Source organism: Stenella coeruleoalba (genome assembly GCF_951394435.1).
Source record: "Stenella coeruleoalba genome assembly, chromosome: 9".
NCBI classification, from domain to species: domain Eukaryota; kingdom Metazoa; phylum Chordata; class Mammalia; order Artiodactyla; family Delphinidae; genus Stenella; species Stenella coeruleoalba.
The window spans coordinates 100,114,052-100,141,495 of NC_137155.1; the positions used below are offsets into that span (position 1 = coordinate 100,114,052).

The following is a 27,444-nucleotide window of genomic DNA, read 5'->3' on the forward strand; positions in this document are numbered from 1 at the left end:
CTGAAAACACCTGGCATCTACACCTACTTGTGCTGTGTGTATTTAAGATTACTAAAATGCTCAGGAAAATCCCGGTTTTGTTTTCCCTAACAAGGTAAATAATACGTGACACCTTCAGCTGAGGTCACCTGCAGCAGTTTGAAACACTGAGCTCATTACCTACTTGGCAGAATGCTCTCCAAGTCAGCAATTTACGGTTATACTGTGAGCACCAAAAAGACACACGTGAACAAGAGGGAAGGGGGGCTTTTGTTCCTTCAGTTTTTTAGTAAAAGCCAACTTCCAGTTTTCCAGCTGCCTCTCCTTATCCTCTTAAGCTGCTTTCCTTCAGATCCTGAGCTTCTCTGAACAAGCGACAGGGTAGTGTTCAATTGGATAGTTTCTCTTGTTGTTTTTCAATAGGTATAAAAGATTTTTTAAAAGTCAGTGACGGAATCAAGACTACAGTAATCCCTCAATGTATTTCTCCTCAACATCCAATGACACAGGTAAGAATAAGTGAAAATCAGTGGTATATGCTTCATAATGGTCAAACAAGACCTCTTTAACTCTTCTAATTAATATTTACATTTTCAACACCTTGCATGCTATCAGAGTGAGTTGAAAAATAGTTCTTCCAACGGTGATAGAAAATAGGAAAGCAGAATCTAGAACTCCTTTGAAATCCTTAATTAGTCTAAATTAAAAACCCTTATTCCAGAATTATATTATTAAATATAGAAGATGAAGAATACTGTCTACTCTAGTCAGGAAAATTTTTTTAACTTTTCAGATGATTAACACTTTTCCAAATTAATTTTTCACCTTCAAAATGCACCAGACAACTTCAAGGACTAACAGAGTCATCCACCAATGACATGAAAAAGAGATCCTATAGTTTTTAGATTATTAACACAGACAATGAAATCTGCTGCAATTCTGCTATTTCTTCTCCATTAGTACATAATAAATTAATGTAGCTTTTCTTTTGTTCTTTTCTAAGCAACAAAATTTTACGATATGATGAACAAGTCTTTAATTACTTTATAGCCTATGTGACAAGGATTTCCCCCGTAGAAATACTGGTAATTACAACATAAAAGGAAGCAACCATAAAAAAGGGTATTAAAAATTTACCCTTAAGATCAGTCAAGTAAAATGGCAATTTAATTTCCTCCCAGTGCAGGTTTTTAAAGGCAAGCACGTTGCTTCTTCAAATACTAAAAATTTTAGATTTAAAAAGTGGCTCTGGAAACTAAACTATTTATCTAGAAAAGAAAGGTTTAATTCTTAACTTCTACGCGGACAAAACCAACCAGAAAGAAATGATATACGAATGTAAATGCAATTTTATTTACCACTTTGATGCTCCAAATGGCACTGCCAGGAAGCTGCCTGGGTTTAAAAATTTCCCGGCCTTCTGAAATGTCTGGGGACCAGGAAGGTGGGCTCACTGTATTATGGGTACTCCAAGCCCCCTAGGATATGGCAGGTGAGAAAATAGATGTATAAAACTCCGCAACATAAAAGGTCAAAGCCAGCAACTAAGGAATTTTAGAACAGCAAAAACAAATGCAGACGTATGGAAATTTAGGACAGATTGCTTCAAGGTAGTAAGGAAAATAAGCTTATCACTTACAGTGACTGTATACTTAAATGTTTGTAGCTACAATTTACATTAAATGTTTTATTCTGGTTGAAACATCAGTACAATGAAACGTATTAAAAATCAAGGTTTACATGACATCAACATTGACTCATGAACTGCAATTACGGCACCAAGATATAAATAAATGTCAATCAAACTTTAAGAATTAAAACTATAAGAAACTATTTGGGGATTATTTTCTTCTAACATCTATCACTCTACCGGAAGGGAGAAAAGAATAAACATAAAGAATGTTATGTATACTTCTTGCTATAAACCACCAAAACAGTAGGCCAAAAAAATGCAGTCAGAAACATGAGCAATCAACAGACACATTCACTTTAAAATTTGGAAAGTCAGTTTGTAACCATAAGATGCAAATACCATTATAATCCTAACATTTAATTACTCTTCCTTCAGTGACCATTAGTTGTGGGTTTTGATTTTTATTTTTATTTAGGGGACTACTACACTTGGATTATATCCAAGGAACTAATTTGAATAGTTGAAAAATGTTAAAGCAAATTGTCCTAAATTTGCAAATTAAAATGCCTGATGTATCTGATTATTTATATGAGAAACAGTACTTACTAAAATAGTTAAGATAAAACTAAAACATTTTGCTTCCAGATAACCCCATTCAGCAATAACCTGAACTAATCTGATGAAGATGCTAATAAGCAGCATAAAGAAAAACGTTTACTCCACAAAGATAACATTTTAAACACAAATGTCAAACAATACAGAACCTATTTGGAATTAGATAATTCAACAGAGCATGCTATAATTTTACCAATTAAATGATCAAAACTAAAGACAAGAAACACAGTACTTACCAGGTTTCTAGAACACTAACACACTAACAAGTAGTAGCCTATCAATCCCATTAAAATACCACCAGGGAATTTAAATAACTAGAAATAAGAACTTGCTATCCTTTGGGGAGGAGACAGTTAATGAAATAACAGTATTTCGAGAAAGACCACACAGGGAGAGGCTGGTTTCACTTTAATTAACCTACCCTCCGCTCAGCTAACAGCCATGCTGATTTCACCTGACAAATGCTTTCCCACTAACAGATCACCCTGCGTCTATGTCCACACTTGTCTTCTTTCCTACTGTGTCCAGGGCCTTCTGTAACCTCCGCGCTGACAAAAGCAATTTCTCTATTGTCATTTCACTGTCAACATCTACTTACAGTTCTGCTGGGCTCTGTGCAGCACATCAGTGAATGTTTCTCTGCCCTCCTTCACTGACCCTTCTCAGCCTCCCTTTTGAGTTCTTCCTCCACTTGACCTCTAAAGCCCCACTGTTTTCCAGGGCGGAAGCCTGGACCACTCTCCTCTGTGTAGTCTTGTCCTAAATGATCTTATCTACAATGAGGGCTGTAAACACCATCTTGGATGTTGTTGTTCCCCAAATTCACGTTTCTAGTTCTAACATGTTCTGAGAGCTCCAAGTTATTATGATTTTCAACTTCCTTCTTAGCACTTCCATTTTGTCGCACAAAACCTCTCCAGTTTACTACGTCTAAAATCTCTCCCTTAAACGAGTTCCAACTCACAACTTTTCCCCATCTTTAGAAATGGATTCCAGTCCGAGTCAGAGAACTGGGAGTCGTTAGACCTGTTCTCTTCTCTCATCACTCTCCTCTGCCCCTTCAATCCTCTCCCTCACCACTCCTTTGATCCAAACCATCGGTAAATTCAGCACATTCTCTCTTCAAGTTCTGTCTCTGGTCATTCTGTTTCTCTGCACTCCCACAGCCGGCACCACCTCTCAGCTAGCCTGCTGCAACGGTCTACTTCTATTTATGCTTCTTCCTCACCTGCACCTCCTCAAGCCTTTCCCCACACAGCAGCCAGAGGGACTCCTAAAAAATGTAAATGTGACCAAGCAAGACTCTCCTGCCCTGTTCCAAACCCTCTGATAGCTCCGCAGTGACACTTAAAACTCAAACCTTTCTTACTGCCTCTCTTCAGTTGCATCTTGTGGCATCTCTCACTGTCGATACGCCCTAGCTACCCTGGCTTCCTTGCCATCCTTCACACATGCCGAGCTCTTCAACAGTGGGGACCTACTGACTCAGAACTACACCACCTGTCCCCTGGTTGGCGTCTCCAGAATCTTCAGGTATGGCCTTAAATACCTCCTCCTCGAAGAGGCCTTCCCGGGCACTCCAAGTGAACCATGTGTCCTTTACAACACCTTTAGCATCTGCATACTGAACACAATACGGGGTCATCTGTTCTATTGTTTATCAGTATTTAGTGGTAGAGAGTGAGAGCAAGAGGTATCGAAACCTCATTCCCTCAACGTTTCCACGCAGTGTTTTTCTCTGAGGATATCTGGCTAGTGTACGTATTAAATTCCTTTTGGTAGATCGTTTAATGGTATATCAGTAGATAGTCCTTAAAGTATACCAGTAGATAGTCCTTAAAGTATACCATAAAAAGTCATATTCTAAAATAATATTTATTCATAATTTATAAGTTAGCTTTGATGCCAAAATTATATCCCATTTCAAAAAGCATTCACACTTCATATAACATGGATGAACAAAATGAAGGGCTCTATAGATTAAGAATGTTTAGATGCTATTTCAGGGATAATTAGACAACCGTTCAACTGCTATGAAAAACTTATACAATAAAAGCTTGGGTAATTACATTATAAATTTTAATAAGTATGTTATCATAAGGCATTGGAAGGTAGAGCACGTGCAATTTTATAGGAAATGAAGAAAATTATGATTACACTTAGATATTTTCACAAAGAAGAAATTACCTAATATATTCTTTAGACCTTAAAACTAAAATACTGATGTAATTATCAACTGTAGTTATAAATTACCCTTCAGATCTCAGCTTTGATCAAAAAGAATTTACACAGACCATTCAGAAGAGGTCAGATTCCCCATCTACTGTAACATGGTTTACACCGTTGGTACACTTGGTTTTACTTTACCGCACTTGTATTTATCTATTGCCACTGGAGTATAAGCTTGATGGCAGACACTCTGCTCTTTTCGTTCACTGCTATGTTAAGCCTTCTGTTCAGCACTTATTGAACGTCTACTTTTTCTACTGAGCATTTTTGCATGCATGTATTCATAAATGCATCAATAAACACTGTACTGTGATATGAAACACACTAATTCCATCAGTTGTAGCCTAGAATCTTGGACTTCTTCACCTATTAACAAATTACCAACCTATTCCATGCACTGCTACTCTTAAACTATCTACAAACTGGAAAAAAAAAGGGGTTAAAAAACGTAACCATCAGGAGAATTTAAGTTACAAAGAGTGCTAAACAGAACCAACTTGTTCTCAAATGCCACAGAAACTTTACAAATACTATTTGGCAGAGTCTGAATTCGATTCCAACAATAATTATTACTGTTTAAAGTTGGTATTCAGTTTTCTGCTTTGAGGCCAATTTATCAACCTAGTAAAATTACAAAGCTGTTACAAGGACTGTGGGAATAGGGAAATGGGACAATAATGGCAGGTGGAGGGTAGGCTATGATGAGCAACTTTCTATTAGAAGTCAAACCCTGCTGCTGGCTGTTACATATGATCAATGTCATGATTAGGGCCCAAGAGTATCCAATTCTACTGAATCAGTTTAAAACGTGGCCAGAGAAGGTCAGGTATGTCTCCTGGGAAGATTCACACCACCAAGTCCTAAGTCCACCCTCTCCCTAACATACTGTGCAAAACCAAGATTGCTATTATTGGGTGAGTTTGATTTACAGAAAGTGAAAACAGTGAAACGAGAGTAGAAAGGAGGACAATTAGTAAGAGAAACAGAAAACACAAGCATTTATAGTTTGTCTTTTTGGTACATACATTCGCTCATGTACATTACAGCTATTGTAGCAAACAATTCATTTTTTTATGACTTACAGAATTCTTTTAACATAAATAAGTCATATACAAAGCTGAGTTCAACATCAAACAGAACAAGAAATTTAGTCCTGAGAGTGATTTGATAAGAGATAAACTATATATGTACAGAAATAGCTGCTGCCAGCTTTAGCCCTCAGTAATTTAAGAAAGTGAATTTGGCTGGTGCTAGCAATCGTTTTAGTAATGGCTTAAAAAATGTAACAGGCACAAGAACACTAAGAGGGATGTATGATACTTCTGATCTGTATGTGTTGTAGGTTGACACCCCAAAGGCTAGACATTTTTTTAGGATGAAAACTACAGTTTCTCAATGGTTTACAGCAGTGCTTCTTGGACTTCAGGCTGCATGGGGATCTTCTTAAAATAGACATGTTCACTCAAGTTAAGGTGGGGCCTGAGATTCAGTGTAACAAACTTCCAGGTGATGTTGATATTCCTGGTCTGCAGGTCACATTCTGAGTAGCAATGGTTTAGTCATTTCTCCCAGAAAACATGCCTAAGCCTGTAAGCCTGAGTAGAGTTTTTCCTCTTGCCCTCTCTGCTTTCCCACAGTACCCTGTGGTTTCCTCTACTGCAGCCTCTATCACACACAGAATAATTAAATAGGCAGTTTAGTTCTAAAATCTGTGCAACCACTATGCGGCACTGAACTTGAAAACCTACTACATCCTGTATTTACTGTGGCCAGTGTTTGACTTGGTCGGGCCTGCAGTTATTTTCACTGGCACATTTCCTTAGAAATAGTTATGAGTCAACGTGATGGGTTTCAGGACCACCACTTCACAGCCAAATTTAACACATGAACACTACATCCTTCTCAAGTCTCCATTTTCACATAATATCTGCATTATCCTGCAAATCAAGAAAGAAAGCAGGACAGCACTACCGTTTGCTATGTGTCAGGGGGTTTATAGGTGTTATCGTTAAATTCTAACAACCATCTGATGTAGTTTTATGGATGAAGAAAACAAGAGAGTTCACATGGTAACTTGCTTGGTGTCCCACAGACAGTAATGGAAGAATAAGGCTTTGAAGTCAAACAACTGCACTATGGAAATATTCATGCTGAATTTCTATTAATCAATCTTTCCCAGAATCAATTAATTACAGTACAAATATATATAAATAATACAAAAAAGACTTCTTAAAAGTCACTTTTATAAAATGCCACACAGTATTTAGACTAGAAGGTATGTGGGAAAATCACTGTTGGCATCTACTCTACAACTTTTATTCCTCATAAAGAATAGAGAATATTTACCTATTTACTAATGAAACCTTTTTTGATAGGTTCTAAGACAAAGTATCAGTATGTAAGTTTACCTCATAGGTATCCAGGAATAGACAATTACAACTACTAATTTCCTTTAATGAATATCATTATGTATACATTATATACAGCAGTACTTCAAACTTCAAATTTATTTTAGTTAAAAGCTGGATATGAAATAATTTATCAAGAACAGAATCTCTCTTTATTTGGATGATATGATTCACCGATCTGCCTTTTTTAACTTTAAAAGCAAAAACCAACCAGCCCCCCAAAATGCCAACAGTGCTTCTTACTAAAAGGTTTACGTCTAGAAACCAGAAATGGAAGAAAGAGAAGGGAGGGAGGCAGGGAGGGAGGGATTGCTTACTTGTAATTAATTGTTAACAAAACTATAATCCTCTACAGCTCACCACTGGAGGCCTGTTTTGCTCTCACAGGAACAGATTATGAAACTGATACGTTAATTCGAGACACTTCATTTAAAATGCTATTGCAATACACAAGTATGTTATAAAATTCTAGGGTTCTTAATAAACTACTTAAATTGATGAAAAATAAGAAATTCAGTTCACAACGTAATGGCAAAGTGGTTATAATCTAATGAAGTACTATTTTTGGAAACCTACTCTATTGAAGAAATTTCACCTTCTCTATGAGAACCTCTCAACAGATGTCAGTCTTAGAATTTATGTAAATTCCTAAGCTCTCCACATATATGATGTTAGCAACAACAACAACAAAAAAGGTGGAAAGGTAAAATGAAGAAAAAAATTCTTAGCATTTGAAAGTTATCAAAATATATTTAAGAGTACTTATGTTTTTCTATGAAGTTTTCTTTAAATATTTAAGAATACTTCAAGAAAATGTTTCTAAGAAAACATATTTCATAGAAGATTTAACAAAAACTTTCAATATTATCATGAGAGCAAATAGTACATGAGTGTCTGAAGTAGATCACAGTCATGTGACTTCATTAAATATTTTCCCATAAAATAAGATGATACAAATAAGGTATCTTGTTCTATCCAATGCATAGTCTCCACAAAAGCAAAGCAGTGTATCAACAAGCTTTTTGAATCACCAAGTGAAGGTTGTTTCCTATACAACTAAAACAAAACTGGGAGGTAGAACATGGCCTATAGCTGCTTGTGAGATTAGCAGCAAATTGTGAGGTAGTAATCAGACAGTAGCAGCTAAATAGAAAGGAGAATACTACCACAGTTGAAAGAGAACATAGCAGTAGTAGTAACAGTAACAAATATTAAGACACGGCTCATGTAAAATGGGATGAACTTGGAAGAAAAAAAATATATGTACATACACACTCTCACACACATACAAAAATACCCACACTATTTTGGAACATAGGTCAACAGAAAAATAATCGTAATGGCTTCTCAGTTGGAGCAGAAGTCTCTAAATAAGGAGAGACACCAGTAAAATTTAACAGGAATATTTATGATGCAATATCCTTAAAGAATGTAAATGTCTGAACCAAAATTAAATTTGAGATTCAAATTTCCATTGCTAAAGTCTTTTCAGAGCCAAAACTACACAATTAGTATATGCTATTCAAAAAAAGAAAAGGAAAATAAAAGAAAAAACTAAGGATGAAGAGAACTAGTTTGAGAAGAAAAATCTCTCTTAGTAGAATAGAAAATAAATATCAAGTAGGAGACTAATTTTCACATTAAAATAAAGTTTGATTTAACTTTTTTACTGGTGTCACAATCCCAAAATTAGACGATCAAAATATTATTATTCCTATAAAAAGTTAAACTTTAATCGCTGAAAGCAATTTAAATCATGAGACTTAAAACTCCAAATTATTATTGCGACTAATGACTTTTTCACTGTCTGATATGTTGCTATTTTATGAAAAACTTCAGAAAGTAGAAATTTTGTAGAACATATAATTCTTAGCTATAGTATCTTCATTTTGCTTTGTAGTTTCACTCAAATCCCACTGAAAAAGATCTGGAACCTACCCTTACAGGGTAGAGTTCACATTCACACAACTTAGAATAATCATGGGAAGAACTCCCTTCATTTCCTGAAGATCAACAATATAATCCTAAAATTTTGTTCACAAAACCACTGAAGTAAGTCCTAACTTTAAAAAAATTCCCACAAAAAGTTAGCAATCAATAGAAAAACCAAAATGAGAAATTCCCCTGCATGAAAAATACTCTAGGTAAATTCTGATGCTTAAGCAGTTAAAAATATGTACAACGAATAATATCTAAACAAATATATGAGGGGAAAAATAAATGTTAATTACACTATACCCAAAACCTTACGTTTTTTTTTAAGTCTCTGCTGTTACTATGGCATAGAACTACAAACTTCTTTAAAGTGTTTTCTATTAGAAACTATAATCAAAGAGGTTGCACTTACATTCCAATAAGATCACTTCAAGTTTAATAAACTAGTCTTCATTAACAGTGTGTTTTTTGAAGTGGCCAAAACACATAAGTCAACATTACATCTACATTCCACCTAAACGGGAAAACCTGCCCTCCAAACCAAAGCTACACATACACTTTTTTTTACTTTATAGAATCACTCCAACATCTTTTCTATCAACATCATTAAAATCACCATACCTGTCTGGACCGAGGTCTACCAGGAGAAAATTTCCTTTTGGTAATAGCTGGTTTACCCATGCCAATTTTGGGGGTGACTGAGATGTAAGTTGTTGGCATGACGTTTCCAGCAGAAGCACTGGGAGTCGAGGGGTAACTATGCAGCATGTCGTGGGAAGGCAAGTCGGAAGAAAGTGCTGGAGAGGAAGACGCGTTTGCCTTGCTCATGCCCGCTGCTGATGAAGATGGTGACTCTGTCTCAGATGGTAATTTTACAGATTTGCTTTCTTGGCATACACCATCTTTCACACAACTCTCAACTGCAGGAGCCACTTCGAAGTCCATAAATGCAGTAGAGGGTTCAGGATTTTCTTTCTGTTCCATTTCTTCTGGTACCCTTTCTATGGCCAATTGTTCCTTAGAACATAAAGCCGTACCTTCCCCACCGGGGGACGGGACAGTGACGGATTCAGTGTTGACTCCTGGAGGCCGGGATTCTTCTGGGGACACCGCCATGTTAGGTCCCTCCAACAAGTGCACTTCCCCCTGCTGCGCAGCGACCTGGGGGGCAAGGGCTTCAGCGCTGTCTGTCACTTCCATTTTGTTCTCATTTTGATCTGCACCGCAAGTGTGCATCACTTTAGGAGGCATTTCCATTTCTTCGCTATCAGCTTCACGAGAAATCTGATTTTCCAATTCAGGATTCATTTTATCTTGGGATGATTCTATAAAATTTCAAATATCTATTATGTTAATGTACCTATGAATTTGAAAATTTCTAACTATGATTAGGTATAAAACATTAATGTCTTACATGTCTGTAGCTCTATGGTTTAAAAATAATAGGCTTGGGTAGAAAAAGAACGTTGGCGGGGCGGGGGGGGATCCAAAACATACTTTTGCTTAAAACCATGCCTTAAGTCAGAAGGTATTCATCAAGAAAGGCAATAAGGCAATTACCAAGGTTAGTAAAGGTCAAAAGAGAGCAGGGTTTATGGGTTAGAATCAGTCGCCGATCAGACCAGAAAACCTACAAGAACACTACCTTAATGGGATCCCCAGAGTTTAAGGTAATTTCTGGTAAGAATATTAAAATAGAATTAATTTCTAATATAACTATTATATATGATGTTTCACAGTTTGGTCACTTACAAGAGGATTTAAAATTTTGTAGGTGAAGTTATACTCATTTTACAACTAGGAAAATGAGGCTCAGTGATATTACATGATGTGTCCAAATTAAAAAAGATTAGTCTAGAATAAAAAGAATTTTGCAATAAGCCGACACAAGATGTAACAAAGCTTCTGTAGACTCAAATAAGTAATGACCATAGACAGAAAAGACTTATTTTGCTTAGCCATACATGCTAACACAATCAATACATTTTTTTGGATATAATTATTGTTCTTCCTCATCATCTATCACCAAAGAGACTTATCTTAGCAAATCAATAAAAAGAATTAGATATCAGAAGTATCTATAGTCACTGACTACTAAATTTTAAATCAGGGTACTAGTAAGTTAAACCTTTAACCCAATATTACTTAAGAGTAAGGTTAGAGGTCCAATTGACATGGGCCCTAAGTGGCTCTATTAAGTAAGACCACTGATGATAAAAAGCACTTATTTCAAATGCCATCAGGGTAATTTCTTACGTACATTAATAAAGACACTAATTTCCTTATTTACTATTTACCACGGTGACTGAAATTTATATATGTTCTTATATCAAAATGAAATCTCACTTCTCACTCCTGCTTTATTCAAAGACTATAGTTGAAAAGCAAAAAAACATCAAATAACAGATCTGATCATACTAAATATTTTTAAACACAAAAGTACTTCAAAATAACTTAAAAATTTTAAAAGTAATAAAAAAATGGACTTTTAAAACAGAAAATACATATAAATGAAGTGAACATTTTTGGTTTAAAACCGAAAGTATCACCATTTGAGTGACTCAAGTAAAACAATCTTAATGCTATATGATGCCTAAATTATGTGCTCATAATAGTAGATCAACTACCTCAAGTCTCACTGGCAAAGAGGAACGTTTGCAATACACACTCAGAACACGAGGATGTTCTTTCTCCTCTGTGCTAGGCAGGAAGGATTAAGATAAAAGTGCAAACATGCTCTATTTCTGCCTTAGAAATCCACTGCCAATGGTTTTCCAGAAGAGGATCACCTAACCACAGACTGAACTACCGTCATGTGAGTATAGCAATAGTAAACAATTCATCTCTAATTTGAAAAGTCACCTTAGCAGACTATGACTCGAATCGCATAGCAACCATAAAGGCGTTATGCTGTAAATCAATCAAATTAGACGATATGAACACGTTGCCTACCAGCAATGAGAAGTCCACGCATGCCATGACTTTCCGGTGGATCACTCCTCTGCTGCTCTCCAGTATGGATGTGAGCTGCTGTGAATAACACACTTATGGAATCTCCAGCAAGGAGTCCAAACTCCTCTAACACTGCCTTCTCAACAGTAATTTGGGTAAGATATTTATCCTTCTGCCAAATTCCAATTTCAAATATAAGCATAAAACATCCTGTTACTATTCATTTGTTAAGTAGGATATGGAAATGAAACTGGATATGGAAGGAATCTGATTATGTACTATAAGATTATTATATAGTTTTGTCTTATTTTTCTTCGCTTTATATCTTTATGAAGTATAATTTTTAATGAGAGTTGTTAAATATAAAATTAACCTCAAAATATCTCAAGGGCTTTTTATGTATACATTCAACCTATATAACACAGTATCACATACAATCCCACAGACTTTGAGGTGAGACCAAGATTAAATTTAATAAGTAGTTTTCCCCAAACCTGGTCTCTCATTAATTCCAGATCCTCAAGTACAATAATAGCTATTATCAATAATGCAAAAAGCTTAACTGAAATATCATTGAAATAACCCTCAACAGGACTGCTTACATGATCTAAAACAATGAATTTTTCATTATCTCAGCATGAAACATCTCACAATCAGCAACAGCTCTAGTTAGTAATTACAAAGATAACTAAAGAAAGGAATTGCTTTTTAATGAAAATCACTTGATCCCTAAACAAAGTATATATTTATGAGTAAGTCTAGATTACAGCTGAACTATCAATACAATATATACATGCCCTTTCCCCGATTAATTTCTCAGTTTATTTTATTTAAAAAGGCTCCTCTCTAAATAACTTCGTACATGACTATGTCTCAGCTTATTTTTATCTAGGGTACTAAAGTTGCAGATGTTCACATATTCACTCTACACACGCATTTTCTTCAGAGAACAGACTGTCCATCACCAAAAACACCCTTACCATCTGGAACAATCCCAGGCGCGGGCTGCTGGCCACCGACGTCTTTATTAGCCGCGTGCTCCAGAAGTACCACGTGGTCCTCAGGGCCTTCAACTTCCATTTCATTGTTACAATCTTAACAGAAAATTATTTATTCTTTAGCTCAGAATGAGTTCTTCTGTTTTTGTTAACTAAGTCAACAACTATCACCTTGTTCTAATGGGGGTAAATTATCCCTGAAAATGCCATAAATTCTTCTTCAGATTTTTCTATTTTGAACCAAATATATATTTACATTTTTCCAATATGGAAAATATAATGAATTAAAAAGTAACTGGAATTTTATTATTTTGAAAGGATACTGCACAACTGTATACTGATGGCATACTAGAAACAAAATGTTAGTAACCAAGGTGTGTCTACTTAACCCCCTTGCAGATGATAAAATAGAACTTTTACAGACTTTGCCATTCATACTGATGAAAATGAAAAACTATCTGATTAGCAGGTCTGTTCCCTTTATGATCTAAGAATCTTGTTATTACGTTTATAACCCAATGGTGTACTAATAAAACTACATGAACAAAATTTAATAAAACTAAAATTTGTTTGGAGTAAAATAACCCAGAGTATGAAGTGCAAACTAGGTCATAGAGCCAAACAGTAAGGAACTTCCACTGTTGGCCCAAAAAACACAATTGTAGGAGCGTACGATAGTCCTGGAATTCAAATATTGGGTGAACAGTTGTAAAGAGGCTAGATTAGATGTTAACCATCAGATTCAGAGATGACCAAGATCACAGGTACAGAAGCTAAAAATAAGATGGGATCTGATACACAGGATTCCCTCATTGTTACTAAAGTAATATACTGCTGACTGGCTGGCACAGCATCCTAAAAAACAAAAACTCTCAATTTACCTGTAGTGAGTTCAGCCATCTCCACTTCATCACCTGGCTGTAATGGATCCATCTCAGCTAAGTGTTTGCAATACATACAGATGTACTCTTCTTTGAGCTGAGAATCCAGTTCGTGATCTGTCGGTTTGTCACATTCTAAGTGAACCCATCTGTGATGATAAATATATTTAAATAAAATTTTCTAATTTAAAGTCAAATTAATATTTAGGGAAAAGAAAGATAATTGCTGAAAAACTGGATATAGGAAGGGGTAAGGATGGAAGAAGAGGTAATAGGGGTTAGCAATTGAAGGTTCTAGAAAAGAAGCTGTCATTTTTGGATGTCATCACAGGTGTTGACCTTTTTTAAACACATTTTAAACTATTTACTCTTTACTTTTCCCTCTTAATGCTTGTTTCTGGTCTTGTCTTATTTTTTGCCCACTTACATCGTTATGCCTTTCAGACTCATAAAAACATACTTTAATTCCATCTATAATGGCACTCAGTATTGAAAGGATTACTGGAATGACAAAAGTTTGGATCTCAAAATACATGGCAGAGCAGATGATCACATGGACAGAAGAACTGACAAACAAATGGAATAACTATATCTTCTTACCTTTTGCACATATTACAATGAAGCATGTCTTTCTGCAATTCTGGATGGTAGCACTTCCCACAGAAAGGACATAAGTTATCCTGCTGTTGGTAACAACTGTCACATACCAGGCAATTGTGGTGCCACTGAGAACTAGATCGTGTGCCACACTCGACACATATTCTGCAATTCTAAACACCAGGAAAAATGAAAACAGAAACAGTTTGTTATGCGTTTGTACTGCAGTTCTGGTGTAAACCTTTTTAAAAAATCAGTGAAACATTTGTAGATTATATATTAAGCTTTAATTTTTATGACACTAATTTAGGGTGTACGTTTTTGAAAAAGAGGTTTGTTTTGAACATCTGATGAGATATCACTCAATTTACACTGAAACCTCCTGGAAAGTGTAAATAGTGGATAGAGACATCCAAGAAAACATAAATAGGGAAGGAAGAAAACCAAGAACGTAGCAATCCAAACTTCAAAAAAAGAAACACATTCCAGAATCAGGAAGTAGCTCGTGTTGAGTAAGCCTACTCAACTCACTACTCTGAAAGCAAAATGGTCCTGCTAGGGAATTCTGTTTGTTTATGGGTAGCTCAGAAACTAAAAACAAGAATTCACACTAAGGAAATACAATCCACTCCAAATGATTAGGTGCCTGAAATGGTGAAAATAACCACTCAACATCAATATCCAATTATGGCTTCTCATATTCTCAGAACAGAGAGGCACTACCGTTAGCAAAGTAGAACTGCTGATGTGCAAGGCCTGGCAGAGGCCAGCCAAACCTTCTGTGCCTCTGAGCTAGGCTGCCTTAAAATCCTGGGCACAAGGCTGACAAATTGTGGGACTCTCATTACCCACCCACCCCCAACTTTGCAATCTAAAGCACCAATAAAAAAGGAACTTTATCTTTTTGAGCTGCTGGTATCTTTTGATACAAGAGAGATGCTCACTGAAAAAGAGAAACTAGCATGAACCACAGATCTGCTAAAGTCTTACAGATTTAAAATGGAGGTACTCGTAAATACTGATGACAAATCCTAAGTAAAATGTTAGCAAACAGACTCCAATAGCAAATCAAGAAAAACCATAAACCATGTCCAAGAGGAGTTTACACAAAAATGCAAGTATGGTTAAATATTAGAAAACCTATTAATAAAATCTAACATATTATTAGGTCTGAGGAGAGAAGATAAATTATTTCACTAGATGCTGAAAAGACCTTTGGAAAAAAATTAAAATCCATTCCTAATAAAAAAAAAATTTCCGAGAAAATTAAAATGGGTAGGTATTTCCTTAATGTGACATACACACATACCTCAATTCTAAAGCCAGCATTTTATTTAATTGGGGAACCCCAGAGGCAGTCCCACTAAGGTCAGAAACAAAGCAAGGATGCCTACTATCTCCACTACTATTTAACATGGTTCTGAACCAATGTAAACACTAAAACAAATGAAAACAGAAGCAAAATAGGAAAAGAAAAAGTAAAACTATTTGTAGATGACAAGACGGCATACTTGGAAAATCCTAGAGAATGTATCACAAATTTAATAAAAGAATTTAACGAAGTAGCAGGATATAAAATTAGCAATGAAAATTCAATAGAATTCACATACACAAATAATAACCAGTTAAAAGATATAATGAATGGGAAAATCCCATTTATAACATCAACAAAATAGAGAAAACTTTTAAGAATAAACTTAAGAAATGTCCAAAACCTATACAAAGAAAATTAGAAAACATTCCTAGAAGACACTAAACTAGACTTGAACAAATGCAAAGACATACCTTGTTCTTCGTTAGGATGTCCTAACATCAAGATTTCACTATCAATGAATAAATTTAAAGTGACCTGATAAAAATTCCAGTGAGGTTTTTCACAGAGCCTAAGGTTCATATGGAAAAATAAACGACAAAACAGCTAGGAAAAATGTGAAATAGAAAAGATCTGACAGGGGACCACAGCTACCAGATACTGCAAAGCCTCTATAATTAAAACGGTACGGCATTGGCTCATGAAGATAGAAAGACAGAGCAATGGAACAGACAAGAAATTCCAGAAATAAACCCAACTAAATCTAAAACTCTAGTCTGGAATCTCAAGTCACTGAGGCAAAGACTGTCTTTTTAGTGAATGGATTTTGGACAACTGGATAGCCAACTGGGAAAAGATAACTCATACCATATAGAAGCATCAACTAAAAATGGATTAGAGAGCTAAATGTAAAAAATAACATAAAAACTAGAAGAAAACATGAACTCTCCTATAGCCTCAGTATAGGAAAAGGCTTTCTAATTTTAACTCAAAAATCCAAAAGCAATAGAAGACTGATAAATCTGACTATATAAAAATAAACTTTTGCATGGCAAAAAATAACACAGGCAAAGCTAAAAGGCAAACAACAAACTGGAAGAAAAGATGTGCACCGTATAACGCAGCTGAAGGCCTTATATCCCGACTATACAAGGAGCTCTTAGACTGTGGGGTCATCAAAATCTTCAAGAGTAACAGGCAACACACAAGAACAGACAACTCGCAAAAAGGGGTAAAAAACAGGAAAAAATGACCAGCTTCACTCAAAAGAGAAAAGAAAATTAGACTACACTGAGATAACATTTTTCACTCATAAGACAGGCAAAAATCAAAAGCTGAACATGACAGCCTGTTGGCAAGGATGTAGAAAAGAAGTTCTCTCATGCATGAGTGGTGGCAAAAGGAAGAGCCACAAGTCCCACGAAAGGGAATTTGACGATACCTAACAAAATTACATACGCATTTACCCCCCTGAGCCAGGAATCCCACTACTAGAAATTTATTCTAGAGATTCGCTCCCAGCAATTCAAAACCCATATGCACAAAGTTATTGACTACAGAATCACTTCTAATGTAAAATATTGGAAACTACCTAAATATTCAAGCACAGGACATTGGCTGAAAAACTATGGTTCAAATAAACAGAAGAAAGAAAGAGAGAGAGAAAGAGAGAGAGGAAGAAAGGGAGAAAGAGAACGGAAGAGAGAGAAAGGAAGGAAGCAAGGAAGGAAGGGAGGAGGAGGAATGAGGAAGATCTCTATGAACTGATATGAAGTGACTTCCGGATTTTAAGTTAAAAAAAAAGCAACATACAAAAGAGCACATATGCTACCTTCAGTGTAGAAAAGGGAAACAAAAATATATTTGCTTATCATTACAAAAAAATACAGGAAGGATGAATCAGAAATTTTTGAAAGCGTGTTAATATCCTATGTATTTTTAAAAATTAAATCAATAAGAAAAGAATGGGGAATTTTTAAAAAACCAAAATCTTCAAGGATAACAGGCAAAACACAAGGATTCTTACTATACGAGAATGGATATGTAAGAATGTGAGAAGGCAAAGAACTCAGCAGGAGGGATCAGAATTGGAGGTATTGGTGTAAATTCATTATTTATAAACGATGTACATGTGTGAGTATACGCATACTTATGTATTTGTAGATATGCATATGTGTAAATGTATACACATGCATGTATTTACTGCCTCATATGCTGAAAGGACAAAGAAGCAAACACCCCCAGAGCAATGGGCACACCTAGCACCCAATCTTCACTAAAGGAACTTGGCCTATTTATAGAAAAGAGGACAGATTCCAGGGCTAGGGCAGGGAGGTGTAAGATGATTTTGGAGTATCTTGTTATGCCCAAATGTAATGAAGTGCTTAATGGTGAGGGCATGCCACAAAGACACAGGAGACAGCGTGAAAAGGATATCAAAGGCAAAACTGGACAATTTGAGCACAAAACAAATTAGGTACAGTAATAAATTATCAATAATAACAAGAATTCATGAGTCAATACCGACAAGATATACATAATTTTAACATGTGAAAGAAGGGAGGGTTCTTGCATACAACAGAATGCAGGGGGCTGACTGGTAAATGTGAAGTTAGAAAAGCATCATTTTACAAACAACAGGTAAAAACTGCATCAGGCATTGGTTCCTATAATCTTGGAGAAAATTCTGAGGAGCAACAATATATTCGCACGGTGTTAAAGTGTCTCCTCACGTACTGCTTTATTAGATAGGAGAGAAAGAAAACAGTGGAGAAACTTTACAGCAGCTTGACCAGATGATCAGAATTCACACCACCTGTGAGGGAGAGCGAACCATCAGGTGCACCCAGCTGAAAGCCTGAGAAGAGCACAGCACCACTTACGCAATATTCTGCCCAAGAATGAATAACTCTCTCTATAATCATGAGGAAATATCACACAAAGACAAAATAAGGAAAGTTCTATTTGTGATTTAAAGAAAACAAAACAAACAAACAAAAACCAGGTATGTGAGGAAAAACTCTATTATTCAAAACTGTCAATATCAAAAAAGACAAAGAAGGGCTAAAGAAATTTTCCAGATTCAAGGACTCAAAAGAAACATGGCAACTAAATGGAATACTTGATCCGAGACTATCCTGGAACCTACACAGGAGGAGGGAAATGCTATATGGGATCAAGTGACAAACTGAAATATGGATGGTAGATTAGATATATTGATGTAAATGTATGGGGTGATAATACTGCTGTGATTACGTAAGAATATCCCTATTATTAGGAAATACACATTTAAGTATTTAGGGGTAAAGGGAACACAGTGTGTATAACTTACCCTCAGAATGGTTCAGGGCAAAAAAATATACGTGGGGCAGGGAGGAAGGAGAAAGGGCATGGATGACAATACTGAAATCCTAACAACAGGTGAATCTACGTAAATGGCATATGGGTATTATTTTTATTTTTCCAACTTTTAAAGTTTGAAATTATTTCCACATAAAGCCTTTTAAAACACATAATATACCCACACATCAGCATTCTTGAAAGAGAAACAGAGAAAAGAAACCTACGGGACAATGACTGGTATATAACGAAGTTCCTAAAAAGATCACCCTCACTTCAGTGCAAGCAGCCTCGCCAGACTGACACCGTTCCTGGGAAGGCACACCTACCTGCCTCTGCACCTCCAGCCCGCACCACAGTGTTTGCATTTGACTAAAGACTATAAAGAACTATGAAAGAATTTAACAGTAGAGAAAGAGTATCATTCTTCAAACTGAAAAGAAGAGAAGCATTCCTATGAGAAACTCCATGAGAATTGAGCACTTACTTTAGGCATTATGCTGAGCACTTTACAGGCATCATCTCGCTAAATCCAACACCCCTGTGAGGTTAAGTACTATTAACTACATGATGAAACACAGCTTACAGAAGTCAAATAATTTGCCAAAGATCCTGTATTTAGTAACTGGAAAACCTGAGATTTGACTCCACAGCTTAATCTTTTTAATCACTTTATAATACCTCCATAGAAGAGAATAAAACACACACACTATCCATTCGTATTCTCAGCAGTATTATAAATAATTCTGTCACGTGAAAGAGAATAGCAGACTATTACAGAAAGCAAATTAGTAAGGGCAGAACAAAAAGAAGCCAGAGAACAACCTTGAGAAATAAACTAGGAATTCTGAACACATTTTCCAAAATAATGAAAACCACAACAAAGAAAATAATGAATTAAAGCAGGAAACAAAATCACCTAGATGTTACTAAAGATTATTAAGGAGAATGTAAAGAAAGTAAATATTTTTTAAAAAGATGAATTTAACCAACACTTCCCTAGACCTTTCCACGGGCCTAAAGGGAGAATGACAATAGTCAGTATGTTCCAGAGAACACTAATTAGTGTAGAACCAACATCCTGGAAGCAAATCCAAATAACTGAACAAAAATAAAGATCTCATGGCCTTCAAGCAGAAAACCAATTAACTAATTAAACTAAAAACAAAACAAACTTCTTCTGTAATTCCATAAACTGGGAAAAAAACGGAAAAAAAGTATCCAGAGTAAAAAAAAAAAAGTTGTAATGCAAAACTGTACCAAACCAAGTTCTTCTGGTAGTTTGAAGGCAACAATCTCTTTCAGGTTTGCAAGATTCCAGAATATTTACAATTCTTTTATAGAAGTGCATAACCAAGTCTCCAAAAGACTGGGGGTGAGATGAGGTTGGAATTTACAGAGAAGATCCCTCCCTCCCCAAAGAAAAAGTCTATAGTCTGGGTCAACTTAAGACAGAGAGGAGGGAGAAAACTTCTGATTTCTTCATTTTCAATGGCAAGGGGGGGCACTTTTAATATTTTCAACATTTATAACTTAATATTCTGAATTACAAATTACTGCAGGGAATAAAAGGAACTGAAAAACAGAAAGGAAATTAAAAGAACAGGTTTGTTTTAAAATAGCCAAGCATTTCAATTACATCCATTAGTCTAAATACTTGACTATTAAACCTTTCAAAAGGTACAGTTAAAATGACACAGAAGGATGCAAAATGAAAAGATCACATTCAACTGGTTAAACTAAAACCCCACTCAGCCATATTTGTCAGGCAAAGCAAAATATCTGGTCCCCCTCTCCCCTCGCAAAAAAAAAAGGCATTACACAATATAAAGAGAATAGTTTTACACTGATAAAAAGCACAATACATCAATATTAGCCTGATCTACTTGCTAAATAACCAGCACAAGTTTAAATGCAAGAAGAAATTGATATGAGAAATTACAGGAGTCGATTTTATCTACGCCATAATACACTGTTGAATCAGTCAAAAAAATATGGAAAAAGAACTTCATCTAATTAAATGAAATTAATAAACACAAATACTACAGCTTTAAAGTCAGTAAGTCAAGCATCCAAATATATGTCAAAAAGAAAACTACGCTAGTTAAATTATCTGATTCAATACGATTAAAGCAGACACTAATGTGTTTAAGCACAACCTAAAAAAAGATAAAATTAAGTCAAATGTGAACAGATATAAACTTACCAATACAACAAATATGAGTGCAGCCAAAGCTATAATCAAAGGTAAATTTATAGTCTTAAATATCCTTTTTTCCTTAGGAAAGTGAAGAAAACGAATTACGAATTCAACTTCCTATTTCAAAAAAGTAAAAGAGGCGCGGTAGCGGAGATAAAAGTAATAAACATACAAATCCGTCCGACGGCAGCTTTTTCTTTAGACCAAGAACCAAGCCAAGAGAGAACGCGCGGAAGCACCCCGTCCGGCCGCCGGGCAGAAACTGCTCACGGGACCCTCCTCAGCCCCCAGGCTGCTCCCTCCCGGGCGACCTCACCGGAGAAGAGCTGCCCCGAGGCGCTCAGTTCCCGTGGAGAAGGCCCCGCCCCTCCAGGCCCCACCCTCGGGCCGAGGCGGGACAGAACTCGCCGCCCTCTGCCCCACGCCCTAGAACCTGGTGACGCGCCGCCAGTTCCAGGTGTCGAGGCTCTGGGGGTGGGGGTGGGGGTGGGGCGCAGGGGTAAGGCTCCCCCGGCGCCTCCTCCTACCCCCTCACCAACACCCCATCCCTGGGGACCTGCCAGCAAGACCGCTCCCCTTTCCAGGACCCTCCGAGGAGGGCAAACACCACCACCGCCCACCCCTCCACCGGCCAGCGCCTCCCTCCCGCAGGCTGCTCCCGGAAGAAGCCTCGGGCTGGCGCCTCCTGGAAGCCTGCGAGCCCAGCTGCGGCGGGGAGCCTCGGCCTCCACCGACCACCTCCGCCACCCGACCCCTCCTGAAGGCCGCCCCACTAGCAGGGGAAGATGCCGAGACCACGACAAACACGAGCTCAAAGAGAAGGGCAAAGGTAACAGGATCGCGTTTCTGTGACAAAGGGACTAGAATGTGAGGATGCAGGGAGACCACAAGTGTATTCTTGGTCTGTATGTTTTCTGAGAACTTGAAATATTTCATAGAAATGCTAACTTTAAAAAATATAGGGAATTCCCTGGCACTCCGGTGGTTAGGGTTCAATCCCTCGTGGGAGAACTAAGATCCCGCAAGCCAAAAAAAATAAAATAAATAAAAATTGTTTTAATTAATATAAAATGTAACTGCATTTAGCATTTGTGTTTATTATTATGTTAGCCCCAAGTGCTGTCAAAGACGTGTGAAAGATACAAGATTTTCCACAGCAGAACCGTGGTAAAAAGAATGAGACGCGTGGACCGCACAAGGGATTCGCTCCGCAGTAGCGAGCAGCATCCACAGAGCAAGGAGGTTCTTCATACACATCACCTGACAACAGAAACTGCAAACAGCATACCCTTAACTTATAAACTTCTGTATTTTAGAAATAATTGGATCGATACCCCATTTATTACAGATTTCAACTGTGCCCATACGGTGCACCTGTGAACCAAAAGGTTTCTAGAGTTTTTGAGTGGTACTTCATTATATCTGATGTTCACAAGAATTGCTGGTTGGCACTTTGAGGTATGATTACTCTGAACCAGTAAACATAGTCCTGGCTTTATCAAACTATTTCTGTACAAATACAAAAGGCATTCTTTGTATGAACATTATTAAAGACAAAGAATACCTTTCTATTAAAACATGTCTTGGCAATTTACTTTAAAAGCAAAATTATTCGTTAGATTGGGGAGGGGGATTGGGATCGACATATATACACTGATATGTATAAAATGGATAACTAATACGAACCTGCTGTATAAGAAAATAAATAAAATAAAATTCAAAAAAAATTATTTGTTAGATTAAATTATTTTCTAAGTTAAGACAGTGTAATTACCATAGATTAAAGAAGTTTATGCCTAGCTTCATGTCTATTCTGTGAAATTAAGATTATAATAATAATTAAAAAAAATAAAACTCAGCCTGGGGGTTCTGTAGAGATGGCCCATGGATCTAGAGTCTTTAGTTTCCTAGGATCCAAATCCTAATACAGATGAAAATTAGATTAAGAAATATTCCTTAATTAGTCTAGGGACAAAAGCACTGTTAATTAAGTATAGTATGATAGCACAGGGAGCATAATATATTGGATAAAACATTACAATGTAAGACAGGAAACCTGAATTTTAGTCTCTGTTCTGCCTCTGCAAATTAGTAAACCTCGGCAATTCACTTAATCACTAGTCCCTCACCAGTTCTTAATCTAGAATTTATTAGTTTACCTGTATAGATTTCAAAGGAAGCAAATTAACTACTTTTATGACTGACTCATTCTAGAGAACATTCAAAGAAAAGTCACAGTAAATATTGTTTGTAAACATCTTCCTAACAGGAAAAAAAAAATTAGTTTTATTCAGTCAGTTGGGAATTGAAGGTAAAACTTGAGTTATTCTTACCTTCTACTTTCACTTTAAGAATTTAAATATTTTGTGCTTCCAAGGACAGACAATTCTAAAATTTGCTGTTGTTTACCTGGTACTATACTAACTGCCCAGTAGGTTGAGGTGTCAGCCAACCTACAGGGTTTAGAGATGCAGGCAACAGAGCCTCAATAAATTCCTCAGGAAGTTTAGAGAGGCCAGAATGGAATACCTCAAGGTCACAAAGATGCAAATACCAAAATAGATGGAAAGGGGGAGAAACACTGACTAAAAGAATACCCAGAAAAAATTTAAAATAGCTGAAAATACATCTTAAAAGAATCCCACCAAGCAGAAAGACTGATATCTTAAGTAATAAAAAAGAAGTGGAAAAATGTCTATAGATCCTAACTCTCAAAACCCCAAAGAAACTTTACACAGCATCCAAAAAACCAGATATCTAAGTCAGTAAGCACTTACTAAAGCTACCATGGGGAAGGAACAATATACATATACATACGCATATATGATATGATTCCATATATTTAATACAAGTTTATACATAAATACATACACACATATAAAATCAAGGTAAAATCATCTAAAAGCCAATCTGATCAAAATGTTATCTGCTTTATTTCTGGATTTTAAATTAATAGATTTTAAAAATACATCTGTTTCAGTGTCCGCCTATAAGGATACTACCTATTTCATAGAGTTTCAAAGATTAAAGATGAATCACTAAAACACAATTTCTAAGCCATGAAGCACCATACACTTGTTAGTTAACAGGTTCATAGCAGCATTTTTTATAACAGCCTAAAATTGTCAGCAACCCAAATGTTCACCAAAAGGTGATTCAATAAACAAATTGTGGTACTTCAACTATTAAGCAATAAAAAGAAATCACTACTGGCATGTGCAACAATATGCGTGACTCTCAAAATATTTATGTTGACTTTAAACCACCACCCCCTGCAAAAAAGAAAAGGGTATATACTATCCGACATCACTTATATAAAGTTCTAGAAAATGCAAACTAATCTATGGTGAGAGAAAGCAGATTGCCTGGAAGACAGAAGGGAGTACGGCAGTGAACAGTCAGAAAGGAGGAAATCTCAAGGGGCACCAGGAAACTTCTAGGGGTGATGAATATGTTCATTATCTTGAAGGTGATAATGGTTTCATGAGTGAAAACGTCAAATTAAATTATAGACTTTAAATGTGTGCAGTTTACTGTATATCAATTATACATCAATAAAGTTTTTAAGTTGAAGGTAATATAGATTTGAATAGGTATCCGATTTGTCTGCTCTATATAAAAAACATACAGATTTTTTTCTTAAAAAAATAAACAACTTACTTTGCATTTCCAGCCATTGGTTGGTACTGATTTCATAACTGGTTGAAGACAAAAAGTATGATACCCTTTGTCACACGTATCACACACTAGCATCTTGCTATCTTCTCCCGATTGTCTAAAAAATAAGATAGCATTAATGATGCCTTATCTTTAAACTTATGTTTGTAACATAAGTAATCATGAAAAGAATCTGTCCTGGGAACTGCCCAGTTCATAAATACCCTCCGTCTCTGTTTGGTCTATGCACAGATAATGACAGAGTTAACCCTCTAGAGGATGAGACAGAAATCTTCCAAAGGTCCCTAAAGGATTATCCTTACTGAACGCCCACCTATGGTGAACCCGTTTTAGTCATTTTAGGGTTCCTGCAAAGAAGGAGGGGTTAAGGCAAGATGAATGACACTGATCTTTACTTCTTAAACATCCCATGCCCATCCTTTTTTTGGGAAGGAGCTGTAACTGATAGGTGATGCTGCACGGAAAGGAACAAATCTTGGCATGGTGAGTTGGAAGACACTGTCATATAATAAAAAGAGGATCAAATTTGGATCAGACCTACAACTGTGTTCAGACTTCTGTTTTTCTAGCTGTGTGACTCCTGAATAACTTAGACTTAGTCCTCTTAATTTCAGGTACAAAATGTGAATGATAATCAAAGATTACTGTGAGAATTAAATATAATTCTGGCTGAAGAGCTAAGAATATCCATTAAGCAATAAGTGCTAAATAAATAGATATAAGAATAATAATCTTGTTATAATTATTAAGAATTATAATTGAAAACCTAAAATCTTCCCCTAAACACTCTTCTGCCCCAAAGATTGGGCCCCTGTCCTGTCCATGATCTCAGCCTTGATTCTTGGCTGTTAGTCCCTCTCAGATACTAAGAATTTAATTCAAGAGGAGGGGGAAAGAAAAACTAGGGAATGCAAGAAGAAGAGCTGAGAGAGGAACCGCTGAATAAAACCTGGTGATAAACAGAAGTAAAAAGGAAGATGGGTTAATTGGCCTCCAGTAATTTCTTATTTAATTTAATAAATTCTACATATAAAATTGCACATTTTGTCTCTTTAGCTACATGGAAAGATCTTGGAGGAAAAGCACTCTTTCTTCAAGTTCTCTTACTCCTTCTCAAGAAGAAGCCAGGCACAGATACGAGGTATCAAATAAATGTTTACTGATATTTTCTTTAATTTTTACCAAAATATAAAAGCACGTGGTCCTATTTATTCCACATAATTCTAAGATATTGATGCTTATTGTTATCAAATTAAATTACAAATAAAACAGACTGAACATGGCAGTGGTGGGCATCATTTCTCCTGATTACAAAAGTCCTCAGCCTGTAAACAATTTGAAGACTGCTGTAGATGCAGGTAACATCCCCAAATTATCATGCTAATTAATTAGTAGCATGAGAAAAAAATAATCACAGAAAAGACTGGAGAAATGACCAAAGGATGGAATAAAACAAATAGGAAAAGATAATCCCATTACAAACATTTAAATGCCATACAATACTTTGTTTCAGAATTATGGTGAAAGTAACTGCCTTTCAGATAGATACAGATTTCTTTTTAAACAGTAGACTTAGTATAAATTGTTCTTCCTGGAATAGAAATTGAAACTTATCACTGATTCTTTGGTTCACTCTAATAACTACTTTCCATAGTTAGAGGTTTATTTTCCTATTAAATCTCCTCCCCAGTCTCCCTCAGAAAAAAAGGTGCTTTTTTTTCTAATGCTTATTTATTTTTAATTGTTAATATCATTCATTTAAAATTGCTGGCAAACTTAAGCTAGCTTTTTAGGCAACCAGAGGAATTTAAATTATTAAAATTAGTTTTTGTTTAGACTTATTTCAAAGAAATATGTTAATAAATATCTAGCAATTTCTAAAGACATGATGAAGTCAGTGTGAATGAATATAGCTGCAGTATGAACAACCTTTATCATATTACACAAACCTTTAGTACCTAATAATAGGGTCTCTCTTAAACTCAATACACACCTTTGAGTTGAAATTAAAACTTACTTGCAGTTCTGGCACACTTTGCACTCAGGACATTGCCAACCTGCACGTTTTAATGGAGTAACCGCTATATCCAGGCACATTCCATGATAGTGCTGACCACAAGTAGTACAAAAGAACTGATCTAAGAGGTCTCCCGGGCTGTCGCACACTGCACAGTTTGCATCTTCCTTTGCTACAATTAACAGTAAAACAACGAAATTGTTGTATAAGAATTTAATATTTTTCTGGCTTTACAGTTTAAAAATCACTTGAAGGGAATTTTCATGGTAAATCTTTCAGACACTTGAAATTATCCACATTGAACTGATATCCAATCAGAATAAGGTCTCCATTAAAACATTATAATATCTTTAATCTAAATTTAATCACATTAAATTTAATCATATAGTTTTGCAATGATTTGTACCTACATCTACTTGAGACCATAAGCAGTTCTTATTTAATTTTATATCCCTAATACCAGTGATATGCTGGGCACCTAGTTAATGTTCAATATATGCTTGCTGAAAAGAACCAAAAAGGAAAATATCAACTGAGAGGCGCTTTGCAGTGCAAAAATAAACATTTTTATTTGAGTGTTAAATAGGTTTTGAAATTAACAAAATCAGAGACAAAATTAAGAAATGTTAATATCAATTAGATTAAGATGCTTCTTATGCATAAACACTAAT

The 27,444-nt window shown here is 35.9% G+C and overlaps 1 protein-coding gene across 5 annotated transcripts in view; it reads right to left on the reverse strand.

The window, feature by feature from the left end:
- The window catches only part of KMT2C (lysine methyltransferase 2C), a 293,733-nt gene that overhangs the window by 98,915 nt on the left and 167,374 nt on the right, over positions 1-27,444 (reverse strand). For all 5 annotated transcript variants that reach the window (XM_079931158.1, XM_079931159.1, XM_079931156.1 and 2 more), the window contains 8 exons: positions 26,774-26,945; positions 24,739-24,853; positions 14,231-14,400; positions 13,631-13,779; positions 12,732-12,845; positions 11,752-11,829; positions 9,421-10,124; positions 1,338-1,457 (listed from right to left, as the gene is read on the reverse strand). In XM_079931158.1, the coding sequence (XP_079787284.1) occupies positions 1,338-1,457; positions 9,421-10,124; positions 11,752-11,829; positions 12,732-12,845; positions 13,631-13,779; positions 14,231-14,400; positions 24,739-24,853; positions 26,774-26,945 (1,622 nt within the window). The remainder of the gene's footprint in view (positions 1-1,337; positions 1,458-9,420; positions 10,125-11,751; positions 11,830-12,731; positions 12,846-13,630; positions 13,780-14,230; positions 14,401-24,738; positions 24,854-26,773; positions 26,946-27,444) is intronic.